Raw genomic sequence first — 20,393 nt, 5'->3', positions numbered from 1 at the left:
TACTTTTATGTATAAACCATTTTGCAAAGCCTAAAAAGGTGACGTTTTGTCCTGTAGATTACTTCCTGTTCCTGCAGGTATTGAACGGCCATATCCAAATAAAGGATTAGAAGCATTTATAGTCAGTTGCCTTTCTTCAAGACATTTGTTTAATTTCAAAAATATTTTAGCTATAAATTATTTTCCTATATTTTTTGATGTTTTAAAACATATTTTTTTTGATGTTTTAAACCATATTACTTCTTGCATTACATTTTATAAGAAATATTTGTTACTTTTTACGTGTTTTTTATTTACTACCTTTTTACTTGTTTTTTATTTGTTAAATAAAACAAAAGAATGTTATACTTTTTTACATTTGTTACATATTTACTGGTTCATGATGATTTATATATTACATAATATACGACAAATATACGTTTCATTATTAAGACCATGTAAAATACAATCGACTCTTAGTCCTGCGATGGTTGCTCTGTAAAGTTCATAAAACATCGCTCCAGTTGGGCATTTGTTATTCCGTTTTCTGCAAAAAATAAAACAATTAAATAATTTAAATGTTACCGTTGATGTTTAAAAACCCTCTTTAACAATATTTTTTTTAAATTTATTACGATAATATTAAAAAATAGACTGTCGATTCGTGTAGTAGAAGCTATTAATTAATTGGCAATTTGATTACCGTTTTTTTATAAAAAACATATCGGGCTAGTTAACGTAATAGTCGATAAATTTTACAAAAAATTTGAGCGGGCATCTGGGGAATTTTGATTTATGAAAAAAACGTTTTTATATAGCTACCCGATTCACCATGGTACAATAATTTATAAAGATAATGAGGTCTTTGACGTATGCATTTTGCTGTTTTATTAGCGTGTATATATTTTATTTCTATATAGGTTGCGTCATTATATTTATTCTATGCTGTTAATTTTGAACAATACGAAACATTTTTTTAAGAAAATCAACCCGTGTATATCTCAATATTTTATGCAGTCAATTTAGGCGGAACCTTCTCGAAGCCTAATAACTCTCTCGCTGTTAATTATTCACCTTCCCAGGGGCACACAAAATATTATATTTTACGCATCTCTTATTGAATTATTTGATAACATAATGCCAATGCTATTTGTATTTCTAAAAATCTAATTAGTTGCGCACCAACAGATTTCGAGCTGTGTCCTTTTAAGAAATCCCTTGTAAAAATAATAGTGTTGACCGGAACCGTAAATATCGTTAGGTTAATTACAATTTTTGCTTTTGAAATAAATTAGGTTTATTTTATTAATAATCACCTCTTAGTTTTAGAAAGAAAATGAACTCTTTTATAATATAGTTGAAATCCGTACCAATCTTGAAATCGTATCTATCCTCTAAAACACAAATAAAAATGACAATTAATTTTAAATTTGCAATAATTTGTTTACTGAATTCATTTTTTTGAAATTGCAAATTACCAAGGTTTATATCGCTTCGTTTTCCGAACAGTTTTTGAAGTGCACCTAAATTTTTAAAACATTTAATTATTTTGCTGATTTGAAAAAAAATACAAACCAAGGAACTATTATCAAAAATAACAAACAAGAACCCAACAAAGTTAAAACGAATCTATTTATAATATAACGGCAAACAACAAACATTTTTATTAAAATTTCATTTTTAAATAAACTAACCTAATCCACCGTTGTATCCCACACTGTTTAACGTCCAGCCGCCTTGATTTCTATATGGTCTTTTTACTCCAACGAATTCTCCCTACACAAAGGTTAAGGAATGGTTTTAATATAAAACTAGGTTTAGATTTAATTCTTATGTGATCATTAAAAGATAAGGCTATACTGGCAATAAATTTTTTTATCAAGATTAGTAACAACCTTTGCATTTCCTAACAAGACCAACATGGTTGACAGTAGTAATAAAAGGCCAACAGTCTTCGTATAGTTAGTTCCGAACATTTTTCACTTTTCTGTCTAAATATATATGTTTTTTATATAGTTGTAAAATTACGCGTAATTAAAAAAAATATTTAATTTTATTTTTTACCTATTCCTTTACTTACATTTTATAGTAGGTAGTTTTAAAAATAATTTTTAACTGAGCTATAGCCATGGTGGGGTTGTTGCTTTTATAGAATTTTCTTTTTTTTTATTTTCTTAAAATTTTTTTTATAACATCTGGACGTATAGATTTGGCCTTTCTGGGTAATTAAATATATCTTGGATGTTTATTAACTGATTTATGACCTTTAAAAACGTTGATTTTCTTCTTTTTTTAATTTAAAAAAAATATACAGTGGGCCCTTAATATTATACAGACTGTTGGATTCGTCAAATTTTTATAAAAATGTCAAAAAATCAAATTTTAAAACTGAAAAAAAAAGATTGAAGTTAAATATATTTTGATAACTTTAGTTAAGTTGTTTTAAAATATCATATTATTGGCGTTAAAAAATATTTTGTAGCAAATTTAATTTTAATTATGAAAAATCTAATTTTTAAACCCTTGCAGGGTCAACAGGCAAATAATTTAATTTAAAAATACATTGTCGATATCCGAATAACACAATTTGTAAAACATGTGTAATCTTACTAAATAGTGTGAACCTACATAGAATAATTGTCGTTATTTGACAATGTGTTATCGGAAGCATATGGGCATCATAACTGAATATTGACATAATTATTTTGGTTGACAAGTTAAGTAATGGAGAACAAATAAATTTTCGACCTTCGATTTATTTGAAGACAATAAAATTATACGAACATTGCTTGTAATAAACATATATTACATAATTAAACGCGCAACGAGGCTGTTAGAATAAATAGGTTTATTGTAGTAAGAATATTGATACAAAAACAACATTTAGCGTGTACAAATACGTCAGCTTATTACGAAGAATAAACATTCTATGTTAACAAACCTTGAAAATTTAACGATTTTTCCAGTTTTTGACATATTTGGTTTTCGCGTTTTTTTCGATTTATAATATTTTTGTAAAAAATTAGCAAGGTGAATTTTAAAATCGATTTCTTAAAAAGGTAAGTACTTTAAACTATTAGGAAGCCTATTTTGAAAATGTAATTCTTGAAATTTAAAAAGTAGCGTAGCATTTCAATTTTAATCTTTTTTACTTTTTATCTTCTGAATTATTTGTATTACATTTTAGCCACAGTATTCGCCATTGAGTCTGCAGCGTTTACGAATACCCCAAACCAGGATCGCTAGAACTTTAAAAATACGAACCTATCACCTTCATATAATATAAAAATAAATTATTTGTTTTAAAGTTCTTTTGTTTAAGTTTTTTATTTAAAACCTTTCTTAGTGCCACATGTAGGATCACTTGTACTTTACGGTTCTCAGAAAAATTCTCGTACTTTAAGGCCCTACCCAATTGTCTTTTGTTCTTTACTTGCCTAGCTGATTATCTCGTATAGTTAACGGTCCTAGCAAATTCCGTCTCGTGCTATACGGTTTTTTAAATTTCAGAGAACCGTTAAGTACAATTAAGTGGTCCCACATGTCATCAGGTTACGAATTGAAACGTTTCGAATTTGAACCACTATTGATATACTATACGGCTTTGAACCCAGCGTTCATGGCTATAACTTGAAACACGTCACAACATTTTTCCAATAAAAATATAAAGCCAATTTGAGGTAAAAAAATATATTCAGGTTCTAAAGTGTTATGGCATCTAATAACATGCTGTGTGGTTCAAGGTTTAAGTCCGGTCAAAGCCGCGCTGGTCGCCCTTGAGCAAGGTGTTGCATGAATAGATATCAGTAACACAACTCACTTCAATATAATATAAAATAAATATTTGTTTTTTAAAATGGTTTTTAAACTTTTGCTCGTTAATGCTTTATCTGCTAAAGATTAGTTTTTGTGTCATTATTATAAAAATTAAAACATGTGTTGTTGTCCATCCGAAATAATATAAATTACTTGGCATAAGATGGAATTTTTATTCTTTTTTATTTTTTGAATTTGATTCGCACCAAAGCACGGTACTTGGTCTACTCTTGGCTTTTATAAAAACACAAACGAAAATATGACACCATATTCGTTGAAATGCTTAAGGCAAACAGTGCAGTTAACTAAGGTTTAAGTTTTCGAAATTTTAAGGCTTTACCAAGGCTGTGATTATTGGTTGTTAAAATTTCTTTCTGCTTTTTAAAATGTTATTTACGTTTTGCTTTTACTTGAAATATTTATGTGAAATAAAATTGACAGAGCTATATTGATATATCTTACTAAAGATTAAACTTTTTTTAACAAAAAGAACAATTATTACATATGACAATTGTTGGATCCACTAAAGGCTTAGTTAACCTACTGTTTTGCTTTCTTTAAACAGCGACAAAATTTATAAATTTAGGCATTTTATTTACCATTAACCAAATAATAACATAAACATCAGATTGAATAAAGCATACAAAATAAAGCTTGTAACTAAAAATGAAGAATGAGATCTTAAGTAAAAACTTACGGAAAAAACATTATTTAATTTCATACAATATCAATTTAATTATTTTAGAAAATAGTATAAATCTAATTAATTTTTTAAGGTAATATCTATCAATAATATAGGCCTATAATAGATTTTTTCAAGCACATTTTAGTATCACATTTGCAAGTAAGGGCAAATTTATTATTTGGTATAAGTCGTTATAACGTACAAATAAGTAAGATTTTTAAGGCCTATGTTTTTTAAGTTATATTTAAACCTTAACTATATGGGACCGGTACTAGCCTTTGACTACGCCTATGCCCGGGGCCAGAGTACTTCGGTAAAAATATTAACTTTAAATTTCTGCTACAAATTTAAGAGAAAAGAGATAATCATTCAGATAATCATGTTGTAAATTCACAGGCTCAACTAATTTCTGCCCAAATCACCCTTTTTAAATCGATTTCTATTTAAATTTGAAGTCAAAATGCCGTAAAATCAGCTTGAACAACACGTTGTCATTTTATTTAAAATTTAGTTAAAAAATGCCATTGTTTTTATATCCATGAACAAGGTACTACTCAGAGTCCATCACGTATAGGAGATGCCTACGGCAAAGCAATGGAATACAATATAACTGTTATTTGTCACCTACGGTAATTCGAATACACGAAATAAATATTAGATTATGACAAGTAATTGTACCATTGCAATTTTAATGCCATGTCATATTATAATAATTGCGATACATTTCGGCTAGGATTAATAAACGGCAATAATGTTTTTTCAGGATGACAATTACAAAAACTATTTATTAAAACGTATGTTATGCTTATATTCTATGTCTTATAATATGTCATTTTTAACAAGTAAAGCCTGCGATATATTTTAAAGGGAGCAAAATTGTTGTACAAAATTTGGTTACCTTTTTTTAAGTGGCCTGGGGCCATGTAATTTCAAATTTAACCCAAATGAATGGTGACCTGCTATCTAAATATTTAACAGTATGACCGCTAACGTTGATGGATAATTCAAACGGTTACGTGGCCTATATATTTTCATACGTTTTACCAGAAAATTAATTAACTAATTATTAAAACTGTTTGCGGAAGAGTAAATAAAAAAGAATTGAAAAAAAGGGGCTGTCGTATTTAATAATTGGATTTTGCATTTTAAATTTAATTTAAAAACCGATCGCAAAAAGAAAGGAGACGAATTCTTTTTTAAACAGTTATTATGATTAAACATGTAACAACTTTATTTACATTTTTTGCAGCAGCTAGGGAGTGCTTGTTCATAAGTCAAATATGGGGATGCCTAAACTGTTTGGGTTAGCCGTACTTTTTGTTTTTGCAATTTTCTTAAAGACGACGTTTTCAATTAGGTCTTGCGGCATTTCGATTCTAAATGGACGAGATCCCTGCTTTGCCTCAAGAACAGGAATTAGTGAATTCGCGTGTAGAAATAACACGTGAGTATAAAATCATTTAATCTGAATTTGTCTATACCTGAATTATTCTTTAAAACAAAGCATTTTATTTTAAGAAATTGTTGCTGGGACGAAGAATATGCAAACACAGGCTTTCCAAGATGCTTTCGTAAACGTATGTATTGTTAGTTTTTAATTTTTTAGACGCAGAATTGCATATTAATTGGGGTTTATTTATTTTAGGAAATGTTTTGAACACGGCTTTCAGAACAACTGTAAGTCCAGCAGGCCTAGGTGCCCGAAACCCAAACGGCGGTAAGCTCGTAATATATTTATTAATATAATAAAACGTTATAAAACGATATTTAAATGCGGTAAAACGATATTTAAATACGTAGAATTTTTTTTATAAATATTATAGTTTTTAGTTCATGTATTATCGTTTATCATGTATCCACAAAGTTTTGGCCCAAAATCTTGCTCAAATGTAGGTATATTTTTTTGGTCGATAGACCAAACCTTGGTTGTTTGTGGGCGCTTAAATATATTGTTGCACAAAGAAATTGTGCATAAATTACCAAGGTTCCGACGTATTGGCCATGCGAGGAAATTAAAATAATTTGATTTCTGTGTTGAGACACATTCGGTTACAGGATCTCGTGACCTAAAATGTTGCGAGTTTGTCTTATTATTATGGCTAGTAATGGCATCGGGTTTCAGTTCTAAAAGGCTTGCTTTAAACCACTTATCGATTGTTTACATTACCTATTGTCACATCCTTAAAAAAATGTTTTTTACATCGCTGCTATAGGGTATATGGAAACAGTGCAAAACTTTAAACCATATGGTCAAGTAGACCCAAGATTTTTTCTTAATATTTACAATATATACATATTTATTTCAATTTGTGCAGCAAGCCTTTTGAGTTTTGGAGGAGAGACTGGATTTCCAGGTTCAAAGATTCTTGTTCATTGCGTTCGAAGCGGTAGAACTACCGATCCTTTTGGCTTCTCAGCCCGTAGAAATCCCTTTTTAGGGCGACCCGGAAACTGCTATACTACTGACCCGTAAATTTTTAAATTATTTTAACCCTAATATTTATCAAATATTAGTTTTTTTTGTTGACAACGTTAAAAAAATATATAAAATGGGTTTATGTTGTAACTTTTTAGGTAAGTTTTATAAAAACCTAAGTTTTTCTATTCAATATGGTTAAAGGCTTACTTAACTTACTACGACGACACTCTAACTTTTAAGATGATAAGTGAATTAATATTCGTTTTCTTACATATAAAGTGGAACTTGCTTCCGAAGAGGTTGTTGCTGGGACCGAAATTCGAATACATGCTACTCAGGCACATTTTATGGTGAGTTAAGTGATATTGATATAGTTTAATTACTTTACACTTAAACAAAACACAAGGAACGGTAAGCATTTGGAACTATTTATAATTGTCCTATTGATTTTTGTTACGTATAGTTGGATTACAAAATAAAATCAAAAAAAGGTATGTGTGCCAATCACATAAATCGTGTGCCAGTCACACAAAAACGTTTCGAACCATGCGCCGACTGGTAGCAGTCGAACGGAAGTCTGCGGCCGGCACAAATCCCTTGTTTAAATTTTGGCGTTCTTAACATGTCGTTATCGGCAAAGCAGCAAGCTCCTGCATCACAGCTGATGAATAACTTGTAAAAAAGTTGTTGTCAATTTTTATTAATAAAAATAGAAAAATTTTTTTTAGAAAAGATCAGCTTCCCCCCAAAAAGTTACAATTGAATATTAACCCCCTTTTTAATATTTTTAGTTATCAGGCTTCGACGAAATTGTCCACCAGGGTTCACTTCGCCGCCTAGATGCGATGGTAAGTGACCTAAGGCATTTTTTTGCTTTAAGCTGGCACGATAGAAAATTTAAATTAAGTTTTACACCAGGCTAGGCGAATCGTTGGTTTATTGATAAATATTTACCTTATAAAATAATCGTATTACGCCATAGTTTCCTTTTTTTATTCGCAAAATATTTAAAAAGAAAGTGGTACCAAGCGATACCATGGGCGAAAAAAGTCATATTACGCCCACAGGCTAAAAAGTCAAATCGTTGGATTTCGTAACTAACTTTTTTTAACCAGTCACAAGAATGCGAAATTTATCAACTTGCGCTTTAACGAAAGGGCGTGGCTTTAAGGCCATGTAAAATTTTCGTGCTGCGTTATATAAAATTTACATAAAAACAACACTTTTTGCAAGGTTTTCTTAATACTTTGCAACAAAAAAGGTTTTTTCTAATCTTTTATTACACTATTGAAAATAAAAATATTAAAATTATATAGGGTAGATTTTTAAATAAAAATGAGTTTATAATGTGTAAACGATATATAGAAACGATCCGCAATAATTTTATATTATTTGCCTTTGAGCCTGTTGTTAATGAAAAGGTTAATCAAACTGATATTACAACCTTTTCTTAAAACAAATCCCATACCCGTAAGATAGTACCAAAAAAATATTAAAATATTGGATACAAATAGCAGTGATCTAACTACGTTTAATTTTTTAAAGACATAGTAAAATGTTTTAAAAGAGATCTAGACTTAAAAATGAAAATTTAGGTTGAAGTTCAAAAATTAAAAAAGAATTATCGATATTAAGTTAACCTAAAGTGTTTTTTTTTCTGTAGGTTATGTCGTCATAAAGTGTTTATTGTTATTAAAAGTTTATTGTTAATCAATTTTTTATAGAAATTGATGAATGCACAACTGATCCCGTTGGCTGCAATGGAAATGGTGTATGCACAGACAGAATAAACGGATTTGACTGTGATTGTATGCCTGGATTCGCGGGACCAAACTGTCGAAGAGGTAAGCAATGTATATTTATAATAATACTACAGTTGCTTTATTTAAACTATTGCATGCTCACTGCCTCTGTCTATCCTAAAACTATCCTTTATTAGGAACAATTTTATCGTTTTACCTTTTTACAATAAGTTATTCAAAAAAACATTTCATTAGGGTCATGCCCAACCCCTTCTCTTTTGTTATTAAAAAGTTTTAATACCTTAAAAACATTTGTGTTTAAGGTTGTGGAAGTTTTCCTACAATTGCTGGAGGAATGACTGATATACCCAATGATGAGGGCTTTGTACCTGGTTCTACGGTAACCTATTCCTGTCCCCCTGGTTCTTTAATAGATAGTCCCGTTAATATATATTCATGCAGTCCTTCAACATTCCAATGGAGTTCTCTTGTTGCACCTAATTGTATTGTAGGTTGGTAAATTAAGTTACTTGTTTGTTTATCGTTGTTAAAAAAGTTTGTTTATCGTTGTAAAAAAGTGCTGTGTTTATTCTGTTACGTCTTTTTTATTTATTTAGCAGATTTTTTTACAGATTATACAACTTGATAACTTTTTTCTTATTTAAATGGAATTCCACACACATTAATATATACATAAAACGAATAAATAAAATAGTATAATTATCCGAAAATAACCAACATTATGTTTTTACTAATAAAACTTTTATTTAAGGGTGTGGTCAGCCACCAAGTCCCATTTCTGGGTTTTATCAGCCCCCCCTGTTGGCATTTAGTCCAGGAAATGTAGTTACATACGAATGTAATCTCGGTTTTTCAATTTCCGGTGATTTATCCAACACTTGCAATGAAGCAAGTCCTGGCATGTATGTGTGGTCCAATGCGGCAGCGGTTTGTACTCAAAATGGCAAGTAAAAACTTTGATTACTTGAAATAATTTTTAATGAGTAACATTTTTTGTTCAACTAAAATAACATTTTTTGTATAGACATTTAAAAGGCGTTATTTTTTTTAGAATGCCCAATTCCTCCTCCGATAACTGTCGGCTCAGGGTCTGTCGATATTACGGTGCCACAGCCTCCAAATGCATTGGCAACTTATACATGTGATTCTCCATTTGCGCCTGCAACAAATCCAGTACTTACATGTCAGTATGATGGAACTTGGTCACCCTCTTACTCTCCGCAATGTGTTATAGGTTCGATGCATTTTTAAATAGGCTATTTAATGTTTATAGACCATTACAAAGCAATAAAACCAGACAACCAAACTAAGGATACATTAACCCTACCAACTTACTAACACTTTTTTTTGTTGGATTTTTTTTATTAAAACAAACCCCCAGGAGATATTGTTTTTTTTTTGGTTGATTGGACAAGAGGGGATTTGTCCTTGCGTTAAATAGAAGGGGTCATTATGATAACGGAAACCTGTGATTTTCAGGCTTTTTGACTTAATGTTTCTACATGCATATATTTTGTAAATTTATTTTGTAGATTGTGGAGGACCTCCAATCAGCGCTGCAGTAACCTTTTCCGAGTTTAAACCTCCCCCATTTTTTCCTGGAGAATCGGTTACTTATAGCTGTGTGGATTCAACAATGGCCATTGATGGTCCTACTAACAATATTTGCCAAAGCAGCGGAGACTGGTCTATACCAACTGCACCCACTTGTAGCTCGGGTAAAAAGTTTTATAAATTTATAGTGCATGCGGTAAAATTCAATATTTAGTGTTAGTTTTTGTTAGCGTTTTTTTGTCAACGGTATGTAATCCAATTTTTACACTGTACAAAAATGCTTTATTTTTATTTAGCTTGTCCGTCTCTTCCGGTAGTCCCTGCTTCCAACACTCCTACACCTGTTCAAAGTACATATTCACAAGGAACAACCGTTACATATACATGTGAAGCTGGCTTTGCGCTTCAGGGGGGACCTAATTCCGGACAAATCACATGCATTTCGCCTATACCCGGCTCACTAGAATGGTCTGCGCCAACCCCGGCTTGTGACCCAATTAGTATGATTTTTTTGTTTTAAAACAAAATCAAATATAAACAAGACCAATAATTTTAATCATCTATTCACTGTTTAAAATTAAATTACATCATTGATCCACTAACTTTGTTTACAATAATAAGCAATAACAATTATTTTTAGCGTGTGCTAGTCCTCCACCAAGTTTCTCAGGTTCTATTACATCTCCAACTCCTAATGTAGGCACTCTATATTTTGTGAATGGGTTTGTGTCATATTCCTGCACCGGAAGTTTGGTTCTTGTCGGTAGCCGTATGAATACATGCCAAGAAAATGGCGAATGGTCTCAAACCATTCCTAACCTACCACAATGTGTTATGCGTAAGTCTTTTTGTAAAGATCGGTCCGATTCTCACTGCTTCTATCTTATAGTGCCCTAAAGCAAGATGCTATAAATGGTACTTTTTTTTGCTAAAGACAAAAACAATCAGCAGGCTAACAAATCTGGCAATTTTTTTAACGTTGTCAAAAACTGATAATGACAACTTGAAACTGGTTTTGGGTAACAATTGTTGCCTTCTGTTTAGGCCCAGAAATCGTCCTTACCATTCTTTTCAAACACAAACTTTTTTGTATTTTTAAAAATAGTAATTAAGTACAATTAAAAAAATATTAAACAAAATGTGTTTTTTAATAACTTGTATTTACACAATACAAGCATATAAAAAATTTTATTGTAAAAAATAACTACGAAACAATTAACCCCTGATTTAACTGCTTGTTTAAATAAATATTTATCCATATCCTATGTGATTATATTTATTTAACTTTACTATGATTTTATTCCAATTTTTAATTAATTACTCGTTTTTAGCATGTCCATCACCACCTGTTATTGTTTCACCGGGCTCAATGACAACCCAAGATCAATATTTACCCGGTGACATTGTGACTTACAGCTGTACTGGTACATCACTGGTGCTTAATGGGCAAGCGGAAAACATGTGCCAGTCCACCGATTCCAATTGGGCTTTACCTGCCCCGATGTGTGTTGTGCGTAAGTACTAATATAATATTTCGGAAGCCGCTTACATATTAAAAATTAAAAATAAAAAATTTAATAACCTGTACTTTACTGTCCTTAAATGAACTCACTTCCATTGGTCCAACTATTTTTTCAAAAACAATGTAGTCCAAAGTGCTTGTTGTACAAATAAATGATCTTAAAAATTCAAGCTAAAATATTTGCATTTTAATGTTTTAGCTTGTTCTAATCCGCCAGCTATCGCTTCCCCTGGGTATATTATGGAAGTGGGTCCTTACATTCCTGGAGATTCTATAAATTATGCATGTCCTGATGGTTTTGCCATCGTGAGCGGAAATATAAATAGCTTTTGTCAACCCGACTTTTCGTGGTCCGATCCAGTCCCAAATCCAAGGCAATGTGCACGAGGTTAGTATATTTAATTTATTATATTAATTTATTTTTGTATTTTTTTTTGAAAATGTCATTTAAAAATAATTTATTTGCTATATAAATATTTAAATCAAAAAAAAAAAAATTAATCCTCTTTTTTATTTTAGTTTGTGGGGATCCCCCTGTAACTGTAGGGGTAACTTCTGTCTCAGGCGACACCGCTCCCTACTTTACCGGTGAAACAGTTCAATACGCATGCGATACACCGGGGGATTTTGTTTCGGGACCTGCTGATAGTACGTGTAATGGCATGACGTGGTCTTTAGCTGAACCTCTATGTGTTTCTGGTGTGTTTTTAGTTTTCATCTTTTTACATTCGATTTTTTTCAGTTTTTTTTTTAAAAAACACAGTGAACAAAACATTTTTGTTTTTTAGAATGTACTTTGCCAGATATGGCGTCAGGTATTGGTGGTGCAACCGCACCATTCCTAGATGGAGATCAAATACAATATATGTGTCCGATGCCATCAATTCTAGATCCCCCTGATGATGGAATAAGGACTTGTCAAGAAACTGGCATGTTTGATTCTGGAGCTCCAACTTGTGTCATTCGTAAGTAAAACTTCTGGTGTGGCATTTTCCAATTAATTAACAATTTAAAACTTTGATTTTTTAGTACCTCTTTTTTTGAAATAAACTAGACTTAGTGCATTAGTGGATACAACTAACGATGTAAACTTTTATAGCGTGCGGTGCCCCCCCCATGATAACTGATGGAACGTTTTCTCCTCCGATGGGGCCATATGCCCCGACAGAGGTCGTCACATATACATGCAACACTGATGTTCCTAGAGCATTAACTCGAGGTGCAGTAACAACCACTTGTACAGTACAATCTCAAACCCTGTCAGACTGGGACTCTCTAGATCCGCGTCTTTGCTCACCAGGTAATACCAATATAATACTTGGTTTAGTTTATGTTTTAAGAAGTGTCTTATCTTACCTATATTTATTTAATAGTTTGTCCCGATCCACCTACACTAATTGGTAGTGGATCTAGAATGGGAATGCCCCCTTACACAGAAAATTCCTTAGTTGAATATGTTTGCGATCTTAACCACGCTTTGAGGGACGGAATGGAGTTTATTAACTGTCTTAACTCAGCAGGCTTAAACTGGGACGGACCACTGCCAGATCCTCGAGAGTGTGCACCAAGTATATAAATAACCGCATTTGAATCTTTTTAATATAAATTGAAAAAAAAATTATCCTTGATGTGGAAGGATCAACTTTACGACCTAAACATAGGGTTACCTTTACCCCGACCTAGTCTCGAGTGAACTTTGGCAGTTTGGAATAATGGGGTTAAAGATTATTGCCTTAATATTTATCTGCTAATTGATATGTCGCTCGATGGAATCAACACCGTTTAATTTGCGTTATTTTTATTTATATATATATATTTTTTTTTATATCACCTTAAGGTAATGGATTTTATATTTTTTATTGGGTAGGGGTGTGATATCGTGACTTGTTGAAGCTATCCGTAAACGCCGGGCTTAAGGGCGAAATTAATTTGCGTTATTTTGTATAGCTTGTCCTGATCCTCCTCCTATGCCACCTGCTGGCGGGGTTACGATTATGGCAGCGACGGGCCCCTACTTTGAAGGGGATAGTATAACATATATGTGCGACGATCCTGCCTTATCACTAGAAGATAATTTAAATACATGTATAGGTGGCTCTTGGTCAAGATCAAATATTCCTGATTGCCAAAGGGGTATGTTATCTAGTTTAACGTGGCTAATGTTTTGTTTTTTTTAAATTGTTTCTTGAGTTACAGTACATTTTTTTGGAATGTAAGCGTAGTTGTGAAAAAATAGATTGTATTATTAATTCAACAACTTTGTTTTGTGCAACAGCTTGCCCTACCGTGCCAACAACACCAGGGGTCAGTATTATGGACCCGCAAAATAATTATTATCCTGCTGATTCGGTTATTTATGAATGTGACAATGCATTGGCCCGCATAGTACCAGGAGACGCGAGTACTAATATTTGCAACGCTATGTCCCAATGGACTACGAGTGCACCATCTTGTGAAGAACGTAAGTTTATAAATAGAAGATGAAGATAACGTAAATTAAGTTTTTTTTGCAAATTTGCAACGAGTCTCCTGTTTTATTTTTTATTGTGCCATATACGGTGTAATTTTTAAATTAAAAATGTTTGTGAAACAAATACTTGTTTGTTACTATAGTTCAAAAAGTTAATAAATACATTTAGTATTTGTGGTAGGTTATAAAATATAAAATCGAATTTTTCCGTTTTTTTTTCTGTGAGATTAATGTTAAACTTGCAGTACACCTAATTATGAGTTTAATTGATGCGTAAAGTCCTTGGCAAAAAAAACAGAATTTGCAAAATACCAATTTATATTACATACTTTTAGCTTGTCCGGTTGTTCCTACGGTAGAGAACGCTGACGCTGATCCCCAGGGAGGACCCACAGCCCCTCCTTATTTTCCGGGCGACACAATCCATTATGAGTGCTTCTCTACGCACACAATAAATGGGGATGGAGTCCAAAATTGTGTAACCGGTTCCATGTGGTCTTTAGTTACGCTACCAACCTGTTTAATAAGTATATCACGTTTTTTTATATTTGTGTATTTATTTAATATTGACTTTATCTAGCCTACTTCTTAGCCCAAACAAAGAGTAACATTTGTTATCCAATTTTAAGTTGCCTTTTACGGTTATTGTGCCTTGCTTAATGGTAATATAATGGTAACATGGGAGCAGTGGAGATTAAACCCAGGGCCTCATGAAGCGAATTGTAAAATAAGATGTTTAGACAACGATTATATTTTTTCGAAAAAATTGTTGATACTTCATTCGATTTTTAAATTTTTTTTTACATTACCTTAAGGTGACAGGTTTTTAAATTTTTTATTGGGAAAGAGTGTGCTGACGTGTTTGAGCTATCTGTAAACGCTGGGCTCAAGGGCAAACAGTGCGGATCGAACCATAATCCTTTCGGCTCGTAGTCCGCTGCCACGACTGCTTAGCCACACTACCGGACTAAATTTCGTTATTTTTTTTCCGTATCACCTTAATGTGATAGATTTTTAATTTTTGTTTATTGGGAAAAGGTGTGCTGTTATGACGTGTTTGAGCTATCCGTAAACGCCGGGCTCAGAGGCGAATAGTGTGGCAATGGTTCGGCTCGAAACCGAAACCTTTCGGCTCGTAGTCCGCTGCCATGACCGGTTCACCACACTACCAGAGTAATTTTCGTTAATAATTTAAACAGATTGTCCTGCTGCACCACGTCCCCCTAGCGATGGTGTTACGATTATGCCCGCTGGTCCTTATGTTGAAGGTATAAGTATAACCTACACGTGCACAGGGTCTGGACTTACGTTACTTGATGATACCAACATGTGTAATGCTATGGGAAATTGGGAAAGAACTATAATACCAGAATGCCAACAGGGTAAGTGTTTAAAATTAAAAACGATGACAAAATAACTGGTCATTACTGGCTATACCTTAAAAATTTTTTGTATTTTTAAATATTCAAGTCAAAAACGCGTGTATGGGAATTATGTTTTTTTTTTAAAGGTTTGACTTTACTACCTTCATTTTTATCCATATTTTAATCATCAATTTAAATCGTATTTTAAAAGATTTAGGCTTTTCTTTTATTAGGTAATATTACGTAAACCATGCCTTTAATTAAAACATTCAAATATTAGGAAAACGTCTGTTTAAAGTTTGTTTTTGATTAATTAAGTTTTATTTATTGTTTAAATTTTAGTTTACTCGTAATATATTAAATACGTGTTAAGTTGTATTATTTAGTAACATAGTTAACGCCTAAAAATAGACAAACTTTGGTATTAACAACTTAAATTCTACCTCGTATCTTATTTAGAGGTGGCCAAGTTTTGTTGCTTACTGTTAGGAATTTACGATATAAAACTGATTTACTTGTAACAGCTTGCCCAATGGTACCTACTACATCTGACCTTATGGTTACTCCTGAACAGGCTCGCTACTACCCGGGCGACGATGTTAGCTATACTTGTATTGATCCGACTCATATGCTAATACCCTCCCCATCTACAAACATGTGTTCTAGTGCGTCAATATGGACAAATACAGTTCCGTCGTGCATACCACGTAATATTGACTTTCTTTTTTTTGTAAATTAAAATAAATTTAACTATATCTCATGTTAATAGAAATTATACAAAAATATTAAAGTTTAACGTTACCAGACATTAATCAAAAGATGTATTGTATGTATGAACTACAAACGAGACTTTAAATTTGGTGTTATGTATATTAGCCTGTCCACCTGTGCCGATGATCACCAATTTCTTTATGTTTGTTGGTGATGGAGACGCCGGTCCAACGTTTTATCCAGATGAAAACGGAATGTACACTTGTGATACAAACTTCCAACTTCAAGGAAGTCCAGCAAACCAATGCCAAGCGGGATCAACATGGCAAATCCCCCAAGACGATCCCGGGTTGCCCGAATGTGTCATGGGTAAATAAACAATTTGGAATCGGTTGCTCGAACACAGTCATTGCTTGCAAATATAATAATGCCTTTTTTAAAATAGTATACCTCTCTCATCTTCTTATTAAATTGGGTGCTCCATTTTTTATCGTTATAAATAAACTCACTTACTGGTGAGATTATTTTATTTTGGGCTTTACGCTTTTTGTTGGTTAGGCTTGACTTTTTTTTGTTTGGCGCTTATTGAGTCCGAAGCGAAATAAAAGGTTAACTAATAAGGCTAATTAAGAGGTGGTCTAAACAAAAGCGAAACAAAAGGTAAACTAAACAAACGCGTAATGAAAGGTGGACAAAAAAAAGTCCACTTATTTGTAATCATATCTGTTTATTAATCAAGATTGTCCCGCTGTCCCAACAACAACAGCATACACGGTCATAGACATACAGGGTTCTTCTCCTTACAATAATGGAGATATGGTCCAATACTCCTGTGTCGATCCAGGCTTCTCAATACAAGGAGACGAGGATACAAACACTTGCAATAACGGAGTTTGGTCCCGTTCTGTACCACCACCTTGTGTACAAAGTAAAATCTGCTACATTTTAAACTTAAAATATTGTTAAATAATATCTAGAAGGGCTCATAAAAAGTTCTTTTTTTAATGAAATAAAACTTAAGTGGGTTAATTTTAAATAAAAACTTTTAAATTTTTTTTAAATTGTTTGGGGTTTAGATTATGATGTAATGATTTCATATGACCAAACTAGAGGTGGAGCTGACTGCTCTGGGTTTATGAATGTGCCACCTTTTATATATGACGTAGACCCGTACACAATGGCTAATTTTCCAGACTTGTATCAAGAACAGGTCGCAATAATTAAGTAAGAACTTATGTAGTGACGAAAACACATTTGGTTTTAATTGTAGAAGCTCTTACCATTAGCGTTTTGTTTAATTTTTAATAAATCAGGTTTTGTTTTAAATTTTTTTTTTGTATATATCTTTATCCTCGATGTGGGAAAGTCGAATACGCGACTTAAACATAGAGTAACATCAGTTACTCCGACCCAGTCTCGAGTTGCCTGTGGCAGTTTGGGATATTATAGATTATAATTACCCAGTAATTATACTGCTGATTAAGTGCTGGCTCAGCAGGAGTTCATACCGTTTATAGCGCCTTACTCAAGTGCGCTACAGCATGAGATCAGTGGGGATTGAACCAACGACCCCATGTGTGGTGTAGCAAGTGTTCTTACCACTACACCACGCTGCCGGTCTCATATAAAATGTTGCAGTTTTTTTTATACTGATTTTGCTAATGTATAAAACTGTTATAACACAGCCTAGCCAATCTGCTTAACCCAGGATTGAGCAAAACACGTATAGGATTAATTGTTCAGGATTCTGGTCTATGTGAGCCGGATGATGTTTTGAGAACATTGGATATGGCGTGGGATGTAACTGCGGCTAGAAATAATGTTTGTACTTTAAACCTACTACTTTAAAGGAATCATTTACTTTGTGTAATTTTTGTAATGAAATAAGAAATGTTGTTATAACGCGACTTAAAGAATTTTTTTTATTTTTAGCTACAAAGGGATTTTGATTGTAACACTGACAATTTTGCCGTTGCTGGTCGTTGTGCCATAGATGCATTCACTGAACCGGCAGGAGCGGATAGAGCCGAAGCAACAAACTACATAATTATGTTTGTTCATGATTCGGAAGAGATAACAATGCGAGGTTTATTTTACTTAATTTTTTTAAATAGGAATCACATCAAATCCTATTTTAACAACTTTTTTTATCCAAATATTTAGATATGACAATCTCTACTTTTGATATGTTACAATCAAATCCACCAACCGTAGTATTTGCAATTCTTACTCTACCAACGACAGATCCAAATTTTGGTTTAAGTGCCGCTTGTAAGTTTTAGATTTATTTAAATCAGCTTTTATTTATTTTAATTTAGCATTCAAGTAAACACGCAAATTTTACTATTAACTCATGGACCGTTTAAATTTTACGTTGCCTTAGCTATGTTTTTTTTTATAATTAAATCGATGATAATGCAAGTATTTTTAAAACATTTGGTTGGACCTTGCATCGCTTAGTTTCTTTTAATGTTTTTTTGACATTATTACCCTAAAAAATAATATTAAAAACAAATTTTACATTTCAACCAATTTTAAAAAATTCACACAACTTTTACGTTTCAATTTATTTAGTCTGGGGAGAATTTGTATGCCAGAAGTTTGCCCAACCAGATTGTAGTTCGGGGCGATTTTTAGGATCTGTTTATGAAGCAGCAACTACTTTGTTTGCCAGACTAGATGCCGCATTAGCCAACATATAAGCTACACCCTTTTGTTTACTTTAAGCATACTAACATAAGTTTAACATTTTTAATTATATGTGAAAAAAAATGTAATACAATTTTTTTACGATTTGTTTAGGCCTTTAATTTTTTTAATTTTGAGGTAATATTGTAACTTTTTTGTAAATAAACATTTTAATTGGTGACTACATTTGTTATGTTGTTTAGCTATTAACCGAAATTCACTAAAGGCTGTCCTAGATTTTAAAATAAAATAATGAAAAAGTAAAATTACGCATTTACAGCATTTTATTTTTTTAAGGTTACGATTCTCCCCTTTTTCTTAAACTCGAATTTCCGTTTTTTTATTTTTCATTTCCTCAAATTTTGCGTGTATACAGTCTATTTTGTGAAAATATTGAAAGACCGGATGTGTAAGAGAAAACAAAACGATTTGTAGCGACACAAGTCGTTAAAAAAATAAATATTCCAAAAACTAACATATATATTTATTGTAACAAGCAATTCTTTTTGCCAAGTTTTATTTTGAATATCGTGAAAATTATGGTCTTACGCTGACATTATACGCGTAAAGTTCGCCGCCGACTCCCCGCCGTTTTTGCATTGTGCCACCCTTTAAACTAATCAGGCTCATATAAATGCCGAATTGGCTTATTAAATATGTCATATCTTGGTAGTAATGTGCGATAAGAACTTATACGTACGGTGGCCCAGAAGGGCAAACCAAAAAATAATAAAAAACGAAAATATATTTTAAAAACCGAAAATAAGTTTTTAAAACCGAAAAAAAATAATAAAAAAAACGAAAATATATTTTAAAAAACGAAAATAAGTTTTTAAAAAACGAAAATGAGTTTTCAAAAACTGCAAATAAGTTTTACGTAAACCGAAAATAAGTTTTCAAAAACTGGAACGAAGTTTTCAAAAAACGAAAATAAGTTTTCAAAAACTGGAACGAAGTTTTCAAAAACCGAAAATAAGTTTTCAAAAACCGAAAATAGGTTTTACGTAAACCGAAAATAAGTTTTCAAAAACCGAAAATAAGTTTTACGTAAACCGAAAATAAGTTTTCAAAAACTGGAACGAAGTTTTCAAAAAACGAAAATAAGTTTTACGTAAACCGAAAATAAGTTTTACGTAAACCGAAAATAAGTTTACGTAAACCGAAAATAAGTTTTCAAAATTCGAAAATAATTTTTCAAAAACCGCAAATATATTTTCATGACCTTTCACCTTTGCAAAGGCTTAACTTTACTAGCCTTATGCGAAGGAACTCCGGTTAGCGATTAGCCTTCTCTTTCGGGTTAAAAAGAATATTTGTTTAATAAATGTCAAACTTGTAAGGTTAAAACTAGTTTATTTAATATGGTACCTAGTATATTTTGCTTGCTTATGCCTAGTTTTGTAATTATTAATCCAAATTGCA

The 20,393-nt window shown here is 32.1% G+C and overlaps 2 protein-coding genes across 2 annotated transcripts; both read left to right on the top strand.

The window, feature by feature from the left end:
* Positions 1-5,860: 5,860 nt before the first annotated feature.
* LOC145753413 (C4b-binding protein alpha chain-like) lies at positions 5,861-12,787 on the top strand. The gene is made up of 16 exons (XM_082569825.1): positions 5,861-5,924; positions 6,796-6,949; positions 7,179-7,249; positions 7,691-7,747; positions 8,624-8,743; positions 8,965-9,153; positions 9,414-9,605; positions 9,714-9,896; positions 10,195-10,380; positions 10,513-10,716; positions 10,857-11,054; positions 11,548-11,730; positions 11,938-12,126; positions 12,258-12,437; positions 12,527-12,703; positions 12,768-12,787. Exons 1-16 carry the CDS (start codon positions 5,861-5,863, stop codon positions 12,785-12,787), a joined length of 2,367 nt encoding a protein of 788 aa, XP_082425951.1.
* A 945-nt stretch (positions 12,788-13,732) lies between these two features.
* On the top strand, positions 13,733-18,985 carry LOC145753412 (complement receptor type 2-like). Its single transcript, XM_082569824.1, has 12 exons — positions 13,733-13,871; positions 14,014-14,199; positions 14,544-14,735; positions 15,408-15,590; positions 16,097-16,279; positions 16,449-16,652; positions 17,023-17,211; positions 17,360-17,507; positions 17,969-18,104; positions 18,216-18,369; positions 18,447-18,554; positions 18,858-18,985. The coding sequence occupies exons 1-12, from the start codon at positions 13,733-13,735 to the stop codon at positions 18,983-18,985; spliced, it is 1,950 nt and encodes a 649-aa protein (XP_082425950.1).
* The last annotated feature ends 1,408 nt before the right edge of the window (positions 18,986-20,393 follow it).

This window comes from Corella eumyota, chromosome 5 (assembly GCF_963082875.1).
Source record: "Corella eumyota chromosome 5, kaCorEumy4.1, whole genome shotgun sequence".
Lineage (NCBI taxonomy): Eukaryota > Metazoa > Chordata > Ascidiacea > Phlebobranchia > Corellidae > Corella > Corella eumyota.
Note: the sequence above shows the minus strand (reverse complement) of the source record. Positions and strands in the feature narration are given on the sequence as shown.

Bases quoted from the DNA above. Each gene is read 5' to 3' on its own strand.
- LOC145753412 (XM_082569824.1), top strand. From the start codon at position 13,733: ATGGCAGCGACGGGCCCCTACTTTGAAGGGGATAGTATAACATATATG. The intron at 14,200-14,543 runs GTAAGTTTATAA...ACATACTTTTAG, and splicing joins TGCACCATCTTGTGAAGAAC to CTTGTCCGGTTGTTCCTACG. The intron at 14,736-15,407 runs GTATATCACGTT...TAATTTAAACAG, and splicing joins GCTACCAACCTGTTTAATAA to ATTGTCCTGCTGCACCACGT.
- LOC145753413 (XM_082569825.1), top strand. From the start codon at position 5,861: ATGGACGAGATCCCTGCTTTGCCTCAAGAACAGGAATTAGTGAATTCG. The intron at 6,950-7,178 runs GTAAATTTTTAA...TTACATATAAAG, and splicing joins AACTGCTATACTACTGACCC to TGGAACTTGCTTCCGAAGAG. The intron at 12,704-12,767 runs GTAAGTAAAACT...TTGATTTTTTAG, and splicing joins AGCTCCAACTTGTGTCATTC to TACCTCTTTTTTTGAAATAA.